General features: G+C 46.1%; 1 protein-coding gene across 2 annotated transcripts in view; it reads right to left on the bottom strand.

Annotated features, from left to right (window-relative positions):
• Positions 1 to 15609, bottom strand: part of MDGA2 (MAM domain containing glycosylphosphatidylinositol anchor 2) — a 220308-nt gene that overhangs the window by 4346 nt on the left and 200353 nt on the right. Inside the window, exons 12-15 of one of the 2 annotated variants that reach the window (XM_074544152.1) lie at positions 14922 to 14942; positions 9537 to 9692; positions 4913 to 5071; positions 1068 to 1198 (exon numbers count right to left, since the gene is read on the bottom strand). In XM_074544152.1, coding sequence (XP_074400253.1) covers positions 1068 to 1198; positions 4913 to 5071; positions 9537 to 9692; positions 14922 to 14942 — 467 coding nt within the window. Of the gene's footprint in view, positions 1 to 1067; positions 1199 to 4912; positions 5072 to 7569; positions 7638 to 9536; positions 9693 to 14921; positions 14943 to 15609 lie in introns of those variants that run through there. The other variant, XM_074544153.1, reaches the window with a different exon arrangement.

Genomic DNA, 15609 nt, shown 5'->3' with positions numbered 1-15609 from the left:
ATGGGATGGGGTGGATGGGATGGGATGGGATGGGATGGGATGGGATGGGATGGGATGGGATGGGATGGGATGGGATGGGATGGATGGGATGGGGTGGGATGGGGTGGGGTGGGATGGGATGGGATGGGATGGGATGGGGTGGGATGAATGGGATGGATGGGATGGGATGGGATGGGATGAATGGGATGGGATGGGATGGGATGGGATGGGATGGGATGGGATGGGATGGGATGGGATGGGATGGGGTGGGATGGGATTGAATGGGATGGGATGGGATGGGATGGGATGGGATGGGATGGGATGGGATGGGATGGGATGGGATGGGATGGAATGGAATGGGATGGGATGGGATGGGATGGGATGGGATGGGATAGGATTGAATGAGATGACATTTAATGGGATGGCATTTAATGGGTTGGGATTCAAGGTCACTTCAAACCCAAACCAGCCTGTGGCTTTTCCCCAAAAATACATTTTCTGCCCTAGGAGAGCTGGAAGCGACAGAGGGCTCAGAGGAGAGCCCTGCACTCAGGGCACGGCTCGTGACTTCCACATTCCCTGAGGACATTCCCAGCCTCACCCACAGCAGGACGTGCTGGCAGCAGCTGCTTTTTTGGGAGTGTTCCAGTTCCAAACATCTCCCAGTGTGCCTGGGAACTGCCCCTAAAGGTCCATCAGCACCTCCCTGTCAACCCCAGCAGGAAATGTGTGAAAAACCTGTCACAGCCCCCTGCGTGTCATGCTCCCAGATCATTCATTTCCCACAGAAATTCCAGATATTTATAAAAACCTCTAACACAGGGGCCCTAAGTAATTTCTCCCAGTGAATGATTTTATATTCCACTTGCTAATCTGAAATCAAAACCTACTGGAATCACTCCCAGCATCTTTGGGAGGCTGGAAGGTGTTTTGAGTTCAAGCATTGTTAAGCTCCGTGGTGCTCAAGGAAAGCAATGATCTCTCCATGAGCAGCCTCCAGAGCTGGGAAATCCCAAAAAAGAAAGGGTCAGTATCCCCAGTCTCCCTCCCAGCCCTGAATTCCCAGCTCCTGGAGGTGCCAGCCTTACCTGGAATGAGGTGGGAGGGTTGATGTTCACCCGGGCTTGGTTCCAGTGCTGTCCCTTATTCCCACTCGAGGACCACAAGGGGTTTTCTATGGCAGTCTGGCCTTTGAGCCTCAGGTAAACGTTCAAACTTCCTGGAAAACAGCAGGAGAACTGGAGTTGGGAGGGCTCTGCCTGGATGCTGCAGGACCCTCCTCGCCCGTTTTCCACGGATTTGAGGTGTGGAAGTTTCTTGGTGTAAATTCGAAACCTTTTAAATTCAGGAATGCTGGGAAGTGGCAATGGGAGCTCCCAGCAGAGGGGAAATGAGCACCCACCCTGCAGCTCCGGCCAGGCATGAGAATTCCAGGGAAAACAGGCAAAAAGGAATTTTCTGTGGTTTAGAGCAAGAAATTTGCATTACACCTCCTTATCCAGGGCAAAATCAGCAATTTGGTTGTTAAACCTGCCCAGCTTTCCTCTGCCTATTGCTGAACTCTCGGAGTTCCCCAGAACCCGGCAGATCCATCTCAGGGAGAGACCTGATGATGCCATTGGGAATATTTCTGGAGGACAACAATATCCTCAACATCTTCTGAGTTCAAAAACCTCCAGAATCTTTCCCTGTGCAGGAAAACCCCCCAGAGCTGCACCTTTGCCCACACCCTTTTTTCCACCTTTGCCAGCACAGACATTTTTGACACCAGGATCACCTGTAGGCATGGACAGAACCAGATTCTCTTGGTGCACCAAAAAATAACAAATTTCATTTCTCTGGGCTCATTAATTCACAGGATTTGGGGAGTTTTGGTGCTATTTGCCACTGTGGTACCTGCAGGTGTGTGGGGCAGTAAGGTCTCTTTGTGCTCTGTAAATTCAGTGTATTTCTCTTAATCTGAGACTTTCAGACTGCCAGATTCCCACAGGAGCAGCATTTTTTGGGATGCCTGGCACAGCAGATCCCAAAAATTCCAAGGGAAGCTCCCAGATCTGAGTCTGGAACAGTTCTTATTTCTAGCAAAAGTCAAACTTGGACCCTTGGAAAACATCAGGCTGGAGACTGAATGGAGGAAATATTCCCCTGTTGGCTTTCACCAGGGTGAGAGAGCAGGAGTGGAATGGGACTGGAATGGGAATGGAATGGGATTGGAATGGGATAGGAATGGGATTGGAATGGGATTCCTTTAACCCAGCCCAAGTGTTTGGACTTCCCAGCCTCATCCCTCCTCCAAATATTTATATGTTTATATTTATATTTACACTTATATTATATTTATACTTATATTTCTAATTAGATTTATATTCATAGTCATATTTAAATTTATTTTTATTTTTTAGTTTTATTTAGTTTTATTTTTTTTTATTTTTAATTTATTTATATTTATTTATATTAATTTCCATATTTACATGTGCAGTGGTTTTGGTTCGTTAATTTGAGATTTTTTTGTTTTTTTTTTTTCTTAATGAGTGTGGGGGGTTTAGTGTTGGTTAATTGCTAATTTATTTACTTTTGCTGTGAGGTAGGATTAGGAGAAAGGTAAAGTAGGCTTAAAACTTTAAAAGGGTATAAAGAAAAATTTATTAATAGTAATTAAAAGGAGGAATAATAGGAAGTAGAATTAAACTTTTAGAATACTTTCTAACTTTTAGAATACACAAACACTCTTTGACCCTTGATGTTTGTAATTTGTTCTTCACAATTCACCACAAATAAACGACCAGAATATGACCGGATATTGCAATTTCTAGATTTTCTCTCAGCACGGAGTGGCTGAATCCCTTCCTTCCAATAAAAAACCCAGCACAGAGCCAGGAGAATTCCAACCTGGAGCTGCATCCACCTTCCTGCAGCACAGAGACAAAAAAAAAAAGAATAACCTGAGTGCTCCTGTCTGCTCTGCTTAAAATCTGAGCTCTGCCTGGGGGCAGGGGGAGCTCGGACAAAGCAAGCACCAGAACTCTCTGGGAGGATGGGTTTGCCCTTGAAATAGAGATAAAAATACATCAAACCAGGTCACTTTGACATTGGAAAAACTCTTGGCACATTGGGAGCAACGAGAAACCCGCAAAGGACTTCCAAATATTGGATTTTTGTTGTTTGGGCTTTTATATTTTCCCACTTCTTCTTTTTTTTTTTTTTTTTTTTTTTTGTACCACAAAAAGAAATTAAATGTGGGTGTTGAAAGAGGCAGGATTAAAAAGAGACTGGCAGGTACCCTTTGAAAATTCAAATTCCTGCTGTGTGTGAGCGAATTTGTCATGACTTTTCCACAGGAAACACATGAGGAATGCTGCTGCTCCCTGCCTGATCCCAAATCCATCAGGAATGCCTAAAACACTCACATATATTCCTTGAAAATCTGTATTCCTGTGGCTTTAGAGCAAATTTGCCATGAATTTTCCATGGGAAATGTATGAGGCATGCTGCAGCTCCCTGCCTGATCCTGAATCCAGTCAGGAATACCTAAAACGCTCACAGATATCCTTTGAAAATCTACATTCCTGCAGTTTGAACAAATTTTCCATGACTTTTCCATGGGAAATACAGGAGGCATGCTGCTGCTGCCTGTCTGATCCTGAATCCGGTCAGGAATGCCAAAACCACTCAAACTTACTCCTTGAAAATCTGTATTCCTGCAGTTTGTGAGCAAATTCTCCACGGCTTTTCCACAAGAAATATATGAGGAGTGCTGCTGCCTGCCTGATCCTGAGTCCAGTCAGGCATGCCTAAAACACTCACAGATACTCCTTGAAAATCCACATTTCTGCAGCTTTTGAGCAAACTTTCCTTGACTTTTCCACAGGAAACACAAAAGGAAAGCTGCTGCTCCCTGCCTGATCCTGAATTTAGTCAGGAATACCTAAAACACTCACAGATATCCTTTGAAAATCTACATTCCTGCAGCTTTTGAGCAAATTCTCCATGAGTTTCCCATGGGAAATACATGAGGAATGCTGCTGCTGCCTGCCTGATCGTGAACCCAGTCAGCAGTACCTAAAACACTCAAATCTGCTCCTTGAAAATCCATATTTTGCAGTGTTTGAACAAATTTTCCATGACTTTTCCACAGGAAACACTTAAGAAATGCAGCTGCTCCCTGCCTGATCCTGAATTTAGTCAGGAATACCTAAAACACTCACAGATATCCTTTTAAAATCTACATTCCAGCAGCTTTTGAACAATTTTTCAGGACTTTTCCATGGGTAATAGATGAGGAGTGCTGCTGCTCCCTGCCTGATATGGAATCCAGTCGGGAATGCTGAAAACACTCACAGGTACTCCTTGAAAATCCAAATACCTGTGGCTTTACTGCAATTTTTTCCATATGTTTTCCGTGGGAAATGCATGAGGAGTGCTGCTGCTCCTTGCCTGACCCTGAATCCATCAGGAATACCTAGAACACTCACAGATGTCCATTGAAAATTCATATTCCTGCAGGTTTTGAGCATATTTTACATGAATTTTCCACAAGAAACACCTGAGGAATGCTGCTGCTCCTTGCCTGATCCTGATTCTACTCAGGAATGCCTAAAACATCCCATTAGAATCAGGAAAAATCCTTGTTAAAATCAACTTTTCCCTTTCCAGGCTCTAAAATTCCCATTCAGATCAATGGGATTCCCATGCAATTCCCTGCCCAAAACCTCACTCATGCAGGAAACACTTTCCAGCTGCAAGAGGGAAATTCCTCCTTCCCAAAACTCCCTGATTAGTGGAAATCAGGATGTTGCCACAATTTGGATGCCCTCAAGCACCTCCCTGAGTTATGCCAGGCTCTCAGACCAACTGGCACTCTTCCCATGCTTTTCCTCCAAACAAGAGGATTTTTTTCCAGCTATTTTTCCCAGAGGAATTGGCTTTCTCTCACCTATGTGCTGTCCATACATGTGATAGTAGAAGCTGAAGCAGTAGGCCGTGTTGGTGGCTCCGTAGGGATTTTTGGGAGCAACGCTGAAAACGGGACTGACGAGTCGGGCCTTCTCCCCCTCCAGCCTGGGCCGGGACGTCTCGATGTACATGTAAAAACCTGGGAAAACCAAAAGGGAAACCATTGGGATGAGGCCCTCAACCCCTGGGTACATGTGAAAACCTGGAAAAATACAAAGGGAAACCATTGGGATGAGGCCCTCAACCCCTGGGCACATGTGAAAACCTGGAAAAATACAAAGGGAAACCATTGGGATGAGGCCTTCAACACCTGAGATGTCTTCATGTACATGTAAGAACCTGGAAAAATACAAAGGGAAATCAGTGGGATGAGGCCCTCAACCCCTGGGCACACGTGAAAACCTGGAAAAATACAAAGGGAAACCATTGGGATGAGGCCCTCAACACCTGAGATGCCTTCATGTACATGTAAGAACCTGAGAAAATCCAAAGGGAAACCATTGGGATGAGGCCTTCAAGACCTGTGTGCATGTAAAAACCTGGGAAAATACAAAGGGAAACCATTGGGATGAGGCCTTCAACACCTGGGTACATGTGAAAACCTGGAAAAATACAAAAGGAAACCATTGGGATGAGGCCTTCAACACCTGAGATGCCTTCATGTACATGTAAGAACCTGAGAAAATCCAAAGGGAAACCATTGGGATGAGGGCTTCAACACCTGTGTGCATGTAAAAACCTGGGAAAATACAAAGGGAAACCATTGGGATGAGGCCTTCAACACCTGGGTACATGTGAAAACCTGGAAAAATACAAAAGGAAACCATTGGGATGAGGCCTTCAACACCTGAGATGCCTTCATGTACATGCAAGAACCTGAGAAAATCCAAAGGGAAACCATTGGGATGAGGGCTTCAACACCTGTGTGCATGTAAAAACCTGGGAAAATACAAAGGGAAATCAGTGGGATGAGGCCCTCAGCACCTCTGTAAAAGGGAAAACCTGGAGAAATCCAAAGGAAAATCAGTGGGATGAGGCCTTCAACACCGGTGTACATGTAAAAACCTGGGAAAACCAAAAGGGAAACCATTGGGATGAGGCCTTCAATATGTGAGATGTCTTCATGTGTGTGTAAGAACCTGGAAAAATCCAAAGGGAAACCATTGGGATGAGGCCTTCAACACCTGAGATGCCTTCATGTACATGTAAGAACCTGAGAAAATCCAAAGGGAAACCATTGGGATGAGGGCTTCAACACCTGTGTGCATGTAAAAACCTGGGAAAATCCAAAGGGAAATCAGTGGGATGAGGCCCTCAGCACCTCTGTAAAAGGGAAAACCTGGAGAAATCCAAAGGGAAATCAGTGGGATGAGGCCTTCAACACCGGTGTACATGTAAAAACCTGGGAAAATTCAGAGGGAAATCATTGGGATGAGGCCTTCAACACCGGTGTACATGTAAAAACCTGGGAAAATCCAGAGGGAAATCATTGGGATGAGGCCTTCAACACCGGTGTACATGTGAAAACCTGGAAAAATACAAAGGGAAACCATTGGGATGAGGCCTTCAACACCTGAGATGCCTTCATGTACATGTAAGAACCTGAGAAAATCCAAAGGGAAACCATTGGGATGAGGGCTTCAACATCTGTGTGCATGTAAAAACCTGGGAAAATCCAAAGGGAAATCAGTGGGATGAGGCCCTCAGCACCTCTGTAAAAGGGAAAACCTGGAGAAATCCAAAGGAAAATCAGTGGGATGAGGCCTTCAACACCGGTGTACATGTAAAAACCTGGGAAAATCCAGAGGGAAACCATTGGGATGAGGGCTTCAACATCTGTGTGCATGTAAAAACCTGGGAAAATACAAAGGGAAATCAGTGGGATGAGGCCTTCAATATCTGAGATGTCTTCATGTGTGTGTAAGAACCTGGAAAAATCCAAAGGGAAATCAGTGGGATGAGGCCCTCAACACCTGGGTACATGTGAAAACCTGGGAAAATACAAAGGGAAATCAGTGGGATGAGGCCCTCAGCATCTCTGTAAAAGGGAAAACCTGGAGAAATCCAAAGGAAAATCAGTGGGATGAGGCCTTAACACCGGTGTACATGTAAAAACCTGGGAAAATCCAGAGGGAAATCATTGGGATGAGGCCTTCAGTATCTGAGATGTCTTCATGTGTGTGTAAGAACCTGGAAAAATCCAAAGGGAAATCAGTGGGATGAGGCCCTCAACACCTGGGTACATGTAAAAACCTGGGAAAATCCAAAGAGAAATCAGTGGGATGAGGCCCTCAACACCTGGGTACATGTAAAAACCTGGAAAAATCCAAAGGGAAATCAGTGGGATGAGGCCTTCAACACCTGAGATGTTTCAATATACATGTAAAAACCTGTAAAAATCCAACAGGAAAACCATTGGGATGAGGCCTTCAACATCTATGTACATGTGAAAACTTGGGAAAATCCAAAGGGAAACCCTTAGGATGAGGCCCACAGCACCCAACACAGAAGAAAATCCTTAGGACGTGACTTTCAGCACCTGGGACATCTCAATGTACATGTGAAAACCAGGAAAAATCCAAAGGCAAATCCTTAGGATGAGGCCTTCAACACCTGTGTACATTTGGAAACCTGGAAAAATCCAAAGGGAAATCATTGAGATGAGGCCTCCAGCACCCGAGATGTCTCAAGGTACATGTAAAAACCTGGGAAAATCCAAAGAGAAATCATTGGGATAAGGCCCTCAAAACTCAAGACAGAAAGAAATCCTTAGTGGGAGGCCCTCAACACCTGGGACGTCTCGATGTACATGTGAAAACCTGGAAAAATCCAAAGGGAAACCCTTAGGATGAGGCCTTCAAAACCAAACACAGAGGAAAATCCTTAGCATGAGGCCCTCAACACCTGGGACATTTCAATGTACGCAGGAAAACCTGGAGAATCCAAAAGAAAATCATTGGAATGAGGCCTTCAGCATCTGGGATGTCTCAATGTACACTGAAAGATGTGGAAAAATCCAAAAGGAAATTATTGGGAGGAGGCCTTCAACATCCAACACAGATGGAAATCCTTAGGATGAGGCCCTCAACACCTGGGACATCTTAATGTACACATAAAACCCTGGAAAAATCCAAAAAGGAATCCTTGGGATGAGGCCTTCTACATCCAACACAGATAAACGAAGGAAGACCTTGGAACTATCAAGCATCCTGATAAAGTTCTCACTTCCATCTCCAACCATGTCATTTTTGGGACTCATTTTTTCCTACATGAAGCCCCTGTGTTTCCAAAAGCTGTTCCAAAGCTGTGTTTTCCCTGAAAACTAAAATCCAGGAAGCAGGCCAGTGCTGGAAAACATCTCCAAACTGATGAACCTTTGCACAAAGTCTGAGGGGGTTCAGCCTTCAGTCCTGAGGGGGAAATTTATCCCTGGAAACACGACTTGTAAAATAGAGGGAAAATATCATGATGGGAACCTTTCAAGGAATATTTTCAACTTGCCATGTCAAACCCAGAGAAGACAATATCCCTTTATTCCATTCCTGGAAGTGCCAACCACAGAGATTTTATTGAATTAATCCAACCAAATGAATATGGTGCAGGATGAATTTTTCCCCTTGGAAGTGCACACAATAAAATAGCAGGAATTACTGCAGGTCTGGATAAATTAAACTCGATGTGTTGGACTTTTCAAATGCAAATCCCCACTGCAGTCAGGAGCACACGTTAGCAGGGGCAGCAGATTGAAAATTGCACATTTGAAAAATAGCTAGAGCAAAAATGGGGCAAAATCCCCTCACTGAGAGAGCCCAAGGGAGAATTGAAATTATGTAAAGCAGGAGAATGTTTTAAGATGAGCCAGATTGCCCCAGTAGAGTTTAATGTGAAGGAAATCACTTTGAAAATGGCACAATAAAAATGAGGCAAGGTGGGAATGGCACCATCAGGGGTTGTGCTTTGGGACCTGTCACTCCTCAGCACCGTAATTCCTTCTGGTAGCCTTGAAGGATCTTGGTCTGAACTCAGAGAACCTTCCAGGGCCTGAAGGGGCTCCAGGAGAGCTGGAGAGGGACTGGGGACAAGGGATGGAGGGACAGGAGCCAGGGAATGGCTCCCAGTGCCAGAGGGCAGGGATGGATGGGAGATTGGGAATTGGGAATTCCTGGCTGGGCTGGAATTGCCAGAGCAGCTGTGGCTGCCCCTGGATCCCTGGCAGTGCCCAAGGCCAGGCTGGACATTGGGGCTTGGAGCGACCTGGGACAGTGGAAAAAGTTTTTCATGGAAAGAGTGATAAAGTTCTGGAATGTTCTGCCCAGGGAGGTGGTGCAGTCCCCATCCCTGGGTGTGTTTAACAAAGCCTGGATGTGGCACTGGGTGCCAGGGGTGAGCTGAGCTGTTGGGGCTGGGTTGGACTCGATGATCTCGAAGGTCTCTCCCAACCCAGTGATTCTGTGATTCTGTGTCCCTGCCATGGCAGGGGTGGGACAAAATGAACTTTAATCCTTTCCTATCCCAATCCATCTGGGATTCCATGAGCAGGAAATGGCTGACGTGCCTGTCCTGGACAGTTCCTTTATCCCACATTCCTCACAGCTGGATCTTACCCTCCTTGGAGCCGGTGCGGTCGGCGTTGGGCCCCGTATTGGGCGTGTATTTCGTGTCCCTCGTGGCAGTGCTTTGTTTTGTCCAGTCAAAGTTGTCGGTGTCATCTTGAGTGAAAAGGCAAATGTTCCCATCCTCAAAGCCACAGTGGAACTCTCCTGCCAAAACAAATAACAGCAATTTACTGGCCAAGGTTTGCCATCCGATCCTTATTTTTCAAACTCCTTGTCAATTATCCACAGTTTTCTTTAGCAGCAAGCTCAACAAAAAAAACCCAAAAACAAACAAACAAACAAATATATATATATATACACACACACACATATATATATATATATATATATATAAAATCAGGGTCATCGATTTGTGCTGGTGAAATTGAAATTATATATATATATCTTTTTGTAGAGCTCCTCCCCCTCTATTCAGATTTATACAGTGGTTTTTAGAGGTGTTGTCTCTTTTCACATTTCTAAAAAGCTGGGGAGAACAGAATCATTCTCATAAAACATTAAATATGGGGGGAAGGGGGGAAATGTGGGAAGTGGGTTAATGTGGTTTAGGAATAAGAGACAGCAGTTTTTCAAATTGTAAACATTATCTCCAAGTGGCATCTCCTAAATTATCCTTTGTTTCAATAGGGATGGAAAAGGGAGTGGCTAAAATGAGGCAAAGGAGCTTTGGGATAGACATGAAGGAAATGTCTAAAAATCAGGACACTGCAGCACATGGAGGGATACCAGGAGGAGAATTGAGTCCCCATCACCAGATTATCATAACAAATTCCAGGGAGGAATATCTGAATCCATATGGGAAGGAGAGGTGACTGTATCATGTCCTGGACACACCTCCTGGATTTTCACTGAGATTTCTGTGATGTATTTGAAGAAAGTGAAAAACACGTTGGTCGAAAGAATAAAAATTGCCAAGAACCCCAAGGAGGATTCCTGGGATCCTCTCCTGCATGGAATTGTGAGAGCCCAGTGATCCCAGTGATCTGCCCTGCTGGGTGATGACGGGATGAGAAATTCCTCCTGTAATTTAAGAACCAAAACAAAGCCCAGCTTGGAGGTTCAGCTCTCACTCAGAGCATTACAAGGCCCTGTGGAGTAGAGCGTGCAAAAGCTGAATTTCACTGCATGAACAATTCCTGCTGAGTTTACTCTTTCTGCAAAGTCCATTGATTTATCTGAGAAAAGAAGGAAATCTCCCTTCTCCAGGGAGAAGGCAGCTGCCTGCACACGGTGTCAGCTTGGAGGGGTGCAATTTATATTCATTGCTAGGAGAAACTCAAACCCCCGGTGTCGGGGGATTGTTCATCCCTGTTAAACTGAGCAGGTGGATAAATGTTTGCAGGTTTGGGCTTTTGGGGAGCTCTAAATCCACTTAAGCCACTGGAGCTTCCCTGTTAATCAGTGAGGAGAGAGGGACCTGGAGCTTAGTGCTGCAACACTCAGGTGATGCTGCAGGCTCAGAAATAAGCTTGGAAGTTTCACTTCGAACATCAGAATGGATTTGGAGTGATTTCCAAATATTCCTGGTTCTCCTTCTGCCTTTACAAAGAACAACACGAAGCCAAAGAGGTCCAGGGGGGATCAGGGAGGAGACTGGGGGGATCCTGGCCCTCTGCTCATCCCTGGGTACATCTGGAGTGCTGTGTCCAGCTCTGGGATCAGCAGGACAGGAGGGACCTGGAGCTCCTCGATCTGGTCCAGGGGAGGGATGTGAGGATGAGGAAGGGCTGGAGCATCTCCATGCCCAGGAAAGGCTGAGGGAGCTGGGGCTGCTCAGCCTGGAGAGGAGCCCCAGCTGAGAGAGGCCTCAGCCCTGTGTGCCCCTGTGTCTCCCTGTCTCTCCCTGTCTGTCCCTGTCTGTCCCCCTGTCTGTCCCTGTGTGTCCCCCTGTCTGTCCCTGTGTCCCTGTGTGTCCCCCTGTCTGTCCCTGTCTGTCCCTGAGTTTACCTGTGTCTGTCCCAGTCTGTCCCTGTCTATCCCTGTCCCTGTGTCCCCCTGTCTGTCCCTGTGTGTCCCTGTCTGTCCCTGTGTGTCCCTGTGTCCCCCTGTCTGTCCCTGTGTCCCCCTGTCTGTCCCTGTGTCCCTGTCTGTCCCTGTGTGCAGAGCTCAGAGCAGGCCCAGGCTCTGCTCCAGGCCCAGCAATGGCCCCAGAGCCAGGGGCAGGGGTTGATCCCAGCAATTCCCGGGCACAGGAGGCAGAACTCCTGCCCTGGGCAGTGCCCAGCCCTGAGCAGAGCCCAGAGAGGGGCTGGAGTCTCCTCCCTGGGATATTCCAGAGCCACCTGGACACAATCCTGCGCCCTGGGCAGGGACTGGCACCTGTGACCCTCTGTGGCCCCTTCCAGCCTGACCCATCCTGGGATTCTGTGCCCCTCCAGGACCATCAGTGTAAAACACAATCCTATAAAACCAGGTTAGCACTGGAATGCAGTTCCCAGAAACCTCCTTGGCTCTCAGCACCTCGAGCACACTGGTTTGGCTTCCCAGTAAATCCATCAACATCATCAGATCCTCCAAGAGATTTCATTCCCAGAGCACAGCTCCTTCACTGCTGACCTGAGCAGGATGTGGGATTCTGGTCATCCCTGGGAACTCAGCATGGTGGGAGCTGCTCTGGGCACCAGGGAGGGAATTCCTGCCTGGGAGGGGCTGGGCTGGAATTGCCAGAGCAGCTGTGGCTGCCCCTGGATCCCTGGCAGTGCCCAAGGCCAGGCTGGACATTGGGGCTTGGAGAATCCTGGGACAGTGGGAGGTGTGGGATGGGATGGGATGGGGTTCAGGTCCCACCAACCCAAACCAGTCCCTGATCCTTTGATGGTTCCGTGATTGCACCCAAACCCTTCAGGAGAGACAGCGACTGATCGACATCTCCTCTTTATCCCAAGACTGGGAAGAGAATTCCAAGGCTCTTGAGGAACATTTGAAGGAGCTGGGGCTGTTTTTCCTGGAGAAGAGGAGGCTCAGGGGTGCCCTCATTGCTCTCCACACCTTCCTGCAGGGAGGCTGCAGACAGGTGGGGTCGGTCTCTGACAGAACCACAGGGCACAGTCTGCAGCTACAGCAGGGAGGCACAGGTTGGATGTCCGGAAGAAATTTTTCACCCAAAGAATAATAAAGCACTGGAATGCTCTTCCCAGGGAGGTGGTGGAATCACCATCTCTGGATGTGTTTAAAAACAGACTGGACACGGCACTGGGTGCTGCAGTCTGGGTGAGGTGTGAGGGCACAGGTTGGACTCGATGGTCTCAGAGGTCTCTTCCAACCTCATCATTCTGGGATTCTGTGAATGTTCCAGAATCAAACAAAGCTTCCTGAACAAAGTGCCAGCTGTGCCTCTCCAAGAATTCTTTTTACACCACCTGAGATCCAAATTCTCTTGGTTTACCCCACATTATGTGGATTATGCTTCCACCTCCACTGTTGCATCTTCCTGCAACACAGAAGTTGCTGCTTCTACACAAAGGGATGAAATTAAAAGGCCAAATTTGAACGAAGGAGAAAAGTTTTGATTCCCAGATCCAGTCCTGGAGCAAAGTGAACAAAAGAAAGAATTTTCAGCCATTCAGCACTTTCTGCACTGCCCCTCCAGTGTCTTAAAAGCTGCATAAATGTCTTCTGCCCTCAGAACTTCATTAAGAAATTCCATATCAGCAGAACAAAAGATTTTTTTTCCTGAGGTGAAGAAAAAAAAATAAGATAAATATTCAAGCCAGATGGGGAAAAAAAAAGAAGAGTCAAAGTTTGCCATTTATTTAATAGTCAAACATTGATTTCATGTGGAATACCTTGGAAAAGGTTAGTGCTAAATGTTCTTGGCACTGAACACTCCTTAAAAAATGACAGAAGAAGAAAAATGGGGAAAAAGCTCCTCAGGCTTTGCTCCATACTTTTGTAGGAGCATTTAAACGGATCTGGATGGTCTGGAGCTGTTAATTGCTGAGCAGGAGGGCAGGAGGAACAAGCAGCTCTTCCACAGGTGCTCCAGCCACGGCCCTAACGATGGTGCTAATTAACATTAATGAGAGCGGTGGTTTTTGTCAGGGCACATGGCAGCTCTGGAAGTGGATTCAGGTCATTAATAATTTCCTTGCCAATTAGAGCAAAAGCTGAAGCTGTTCTGGAGGTGAAACCCTTCACTGTAGCAGGGATTTGTGTCATCCATTCCCATAAAATCCAAGCTGGATGTGACTCCCGAACATCTCCTCTCTTCTATTATTCAGGGGTGACCTCTAATTGTACAAATTGATCTAAAATCCTCTGGTTTACATGAAATGGTTTCTGTTAGGTGGTAAAAAATGAAGAGGAGAAGTGAGGCTCCCTCTCAGAGTTGAAGTCTTTCGACGCTTTTTGCTTGGGTATTGCAGAGATTGCATCAAAAGGCAGGATTTAGGGAATGGGATTATTCCAGAAATTAAGCAGGAAGAGCATGACTTCAGTCTCCAGTCAGGAATCTTGTCCTGGTTGGATACAGCTGTACAGATTTAATATATTAATTAGCAAGAGTCTCATTCCCTGCTCGTTAAGACTCCATGGGAGAGGTTCCTGCAGCTCCCGGCAGTTTTGAGCTAAGCCCTGCTTAATTATTAACATGTTGGACAAGATCTTCTGCAAATAAGTTTAAAATTTACACAAAGGCTCAAAGTTAAGTCTGAGGGAGGGAGCAGGGTCTGCTCCTTGCCTGATGGCTCCACCTTGCAGCAGGAAAAATGGGAGACCCGACCTAATTCCTTAGGTAGGGAATAATTTGGGATGTGTTATTAAAAACAAGGATATGTTGTCACAGAAAATATGGATTTGTTAGGGTTTGGGAGAACATGATGGAGTAGGGAGATGTGGGACTGTGGGTGGTTTTACTGGGATGTGCCAGCTCCCCAGCCCAGTCTCCTGCCTGGATGTTTGCAGGGATTTGGTGCCCATGGAAAAGTGGAAGAACAAAGTGTGACTTTGACATTTCCACCTGGGACACCCCTGTGTCGGAGTTTGCATTCCCAGTCATGCCTGAGCATCCCGAGGATTTGGGGAGAACCCAGATCCTCTTGGGCTCTCCCCATTTCTCTGTGCAATGATTCTGTGATTCCTGGATCTCTGTGAGGAAGAACTTCCTTCTTTTTGGTTTCCATCTGCCCTAAAAAACACGGAAATAACTCAAGATTTTCCTTCCTTTGTCCTTGCTGGAACAAGAGGAATCCCAAATGACACCTTCAGGTGGTTCCTGTTACCCATGGGCTGCAACTGGAAGTAAAATACTTCAAATTTAATTTTCAGCTGGAAGCAAAATACTTCAAATTTACTTTTGAACTGTGAGGGACAACCAATGCAAAGGCTGTTCTTCATGGCATGGAAGATAAAATAATAAATAATTAAAATACTTACGGAGATGTGGATTCACCGGAGCTGGAAAACAGAGGGAAAATAAAATTAATGCAAAGAAAAAAATTCTAATCCAATATTAAGATTATCCTAAATTTCCCCTTGCTGAATATTGAAATTCATCTACTTTATTCCTTAAAAGTCTGGAAGAGAATGAAATCCAAACCTTCACAATGTCCACAACATCCTCAGCATGGGAATGGCTTCCCAGGTTGATCCAGAGGAATCTGTGCAAAGCTAAAACCTGGGAATGGGATCGAAGGAGGGGTCATTCTGTGGCTCTGTTTGCAGAAGGAGAAATTTGAGGAGGGATGATTTAGGAGAAGGCCCTTCTGCCACAGCCCCACACACGCGGGAGGCAGAAGGAGGCTGAGATCAGGGCTGGAATTAAATTTTATCCACAGAAAATCCAAAATTAAATTTTATCCCCAATTAACGGGGACATCTGACAATGCCAGAGCACCACTCCAGGTTTTCCTGCTGCCCTTCCTTGCTTTAATCCCAGCCTAAGATTCAGCAAAATCCCAAATTCAATCTGGATTTTCCACAGCAGCTCTGAATCAGCACCACTTTACCTGAAACACGAGCAGCCATTTGCTCCAGTGTCATCTCCCCGAGAAACCCAATCTTTACATCTTTTACCTACAAATTACCTCTGATTCTCTAAAAAAAACCCTCCATTTTACAGGAT

Source organism: Zonotrichia albicollis, chromosome 6 (genome assembly GCF_047830755.1).
Source record: "Zonotrichia albicollis isolate bZonAlb1 chromosome 6, bZonAlb1.hap1, whole genome shotgun sequence".
In the NCBI taxonomy this organism is placed as follows: Eukaryota; Metazoa; Chordata; class Aves; order Passeriformes; family Passerellidae; genus Zonotrichia; species Zonotrichia albicollis.
The sequence above is the reverse complement of the archived record's forward strand: the minus strand, read 5'-3'. Positions and strand labels throughout refer to the sequence as shown.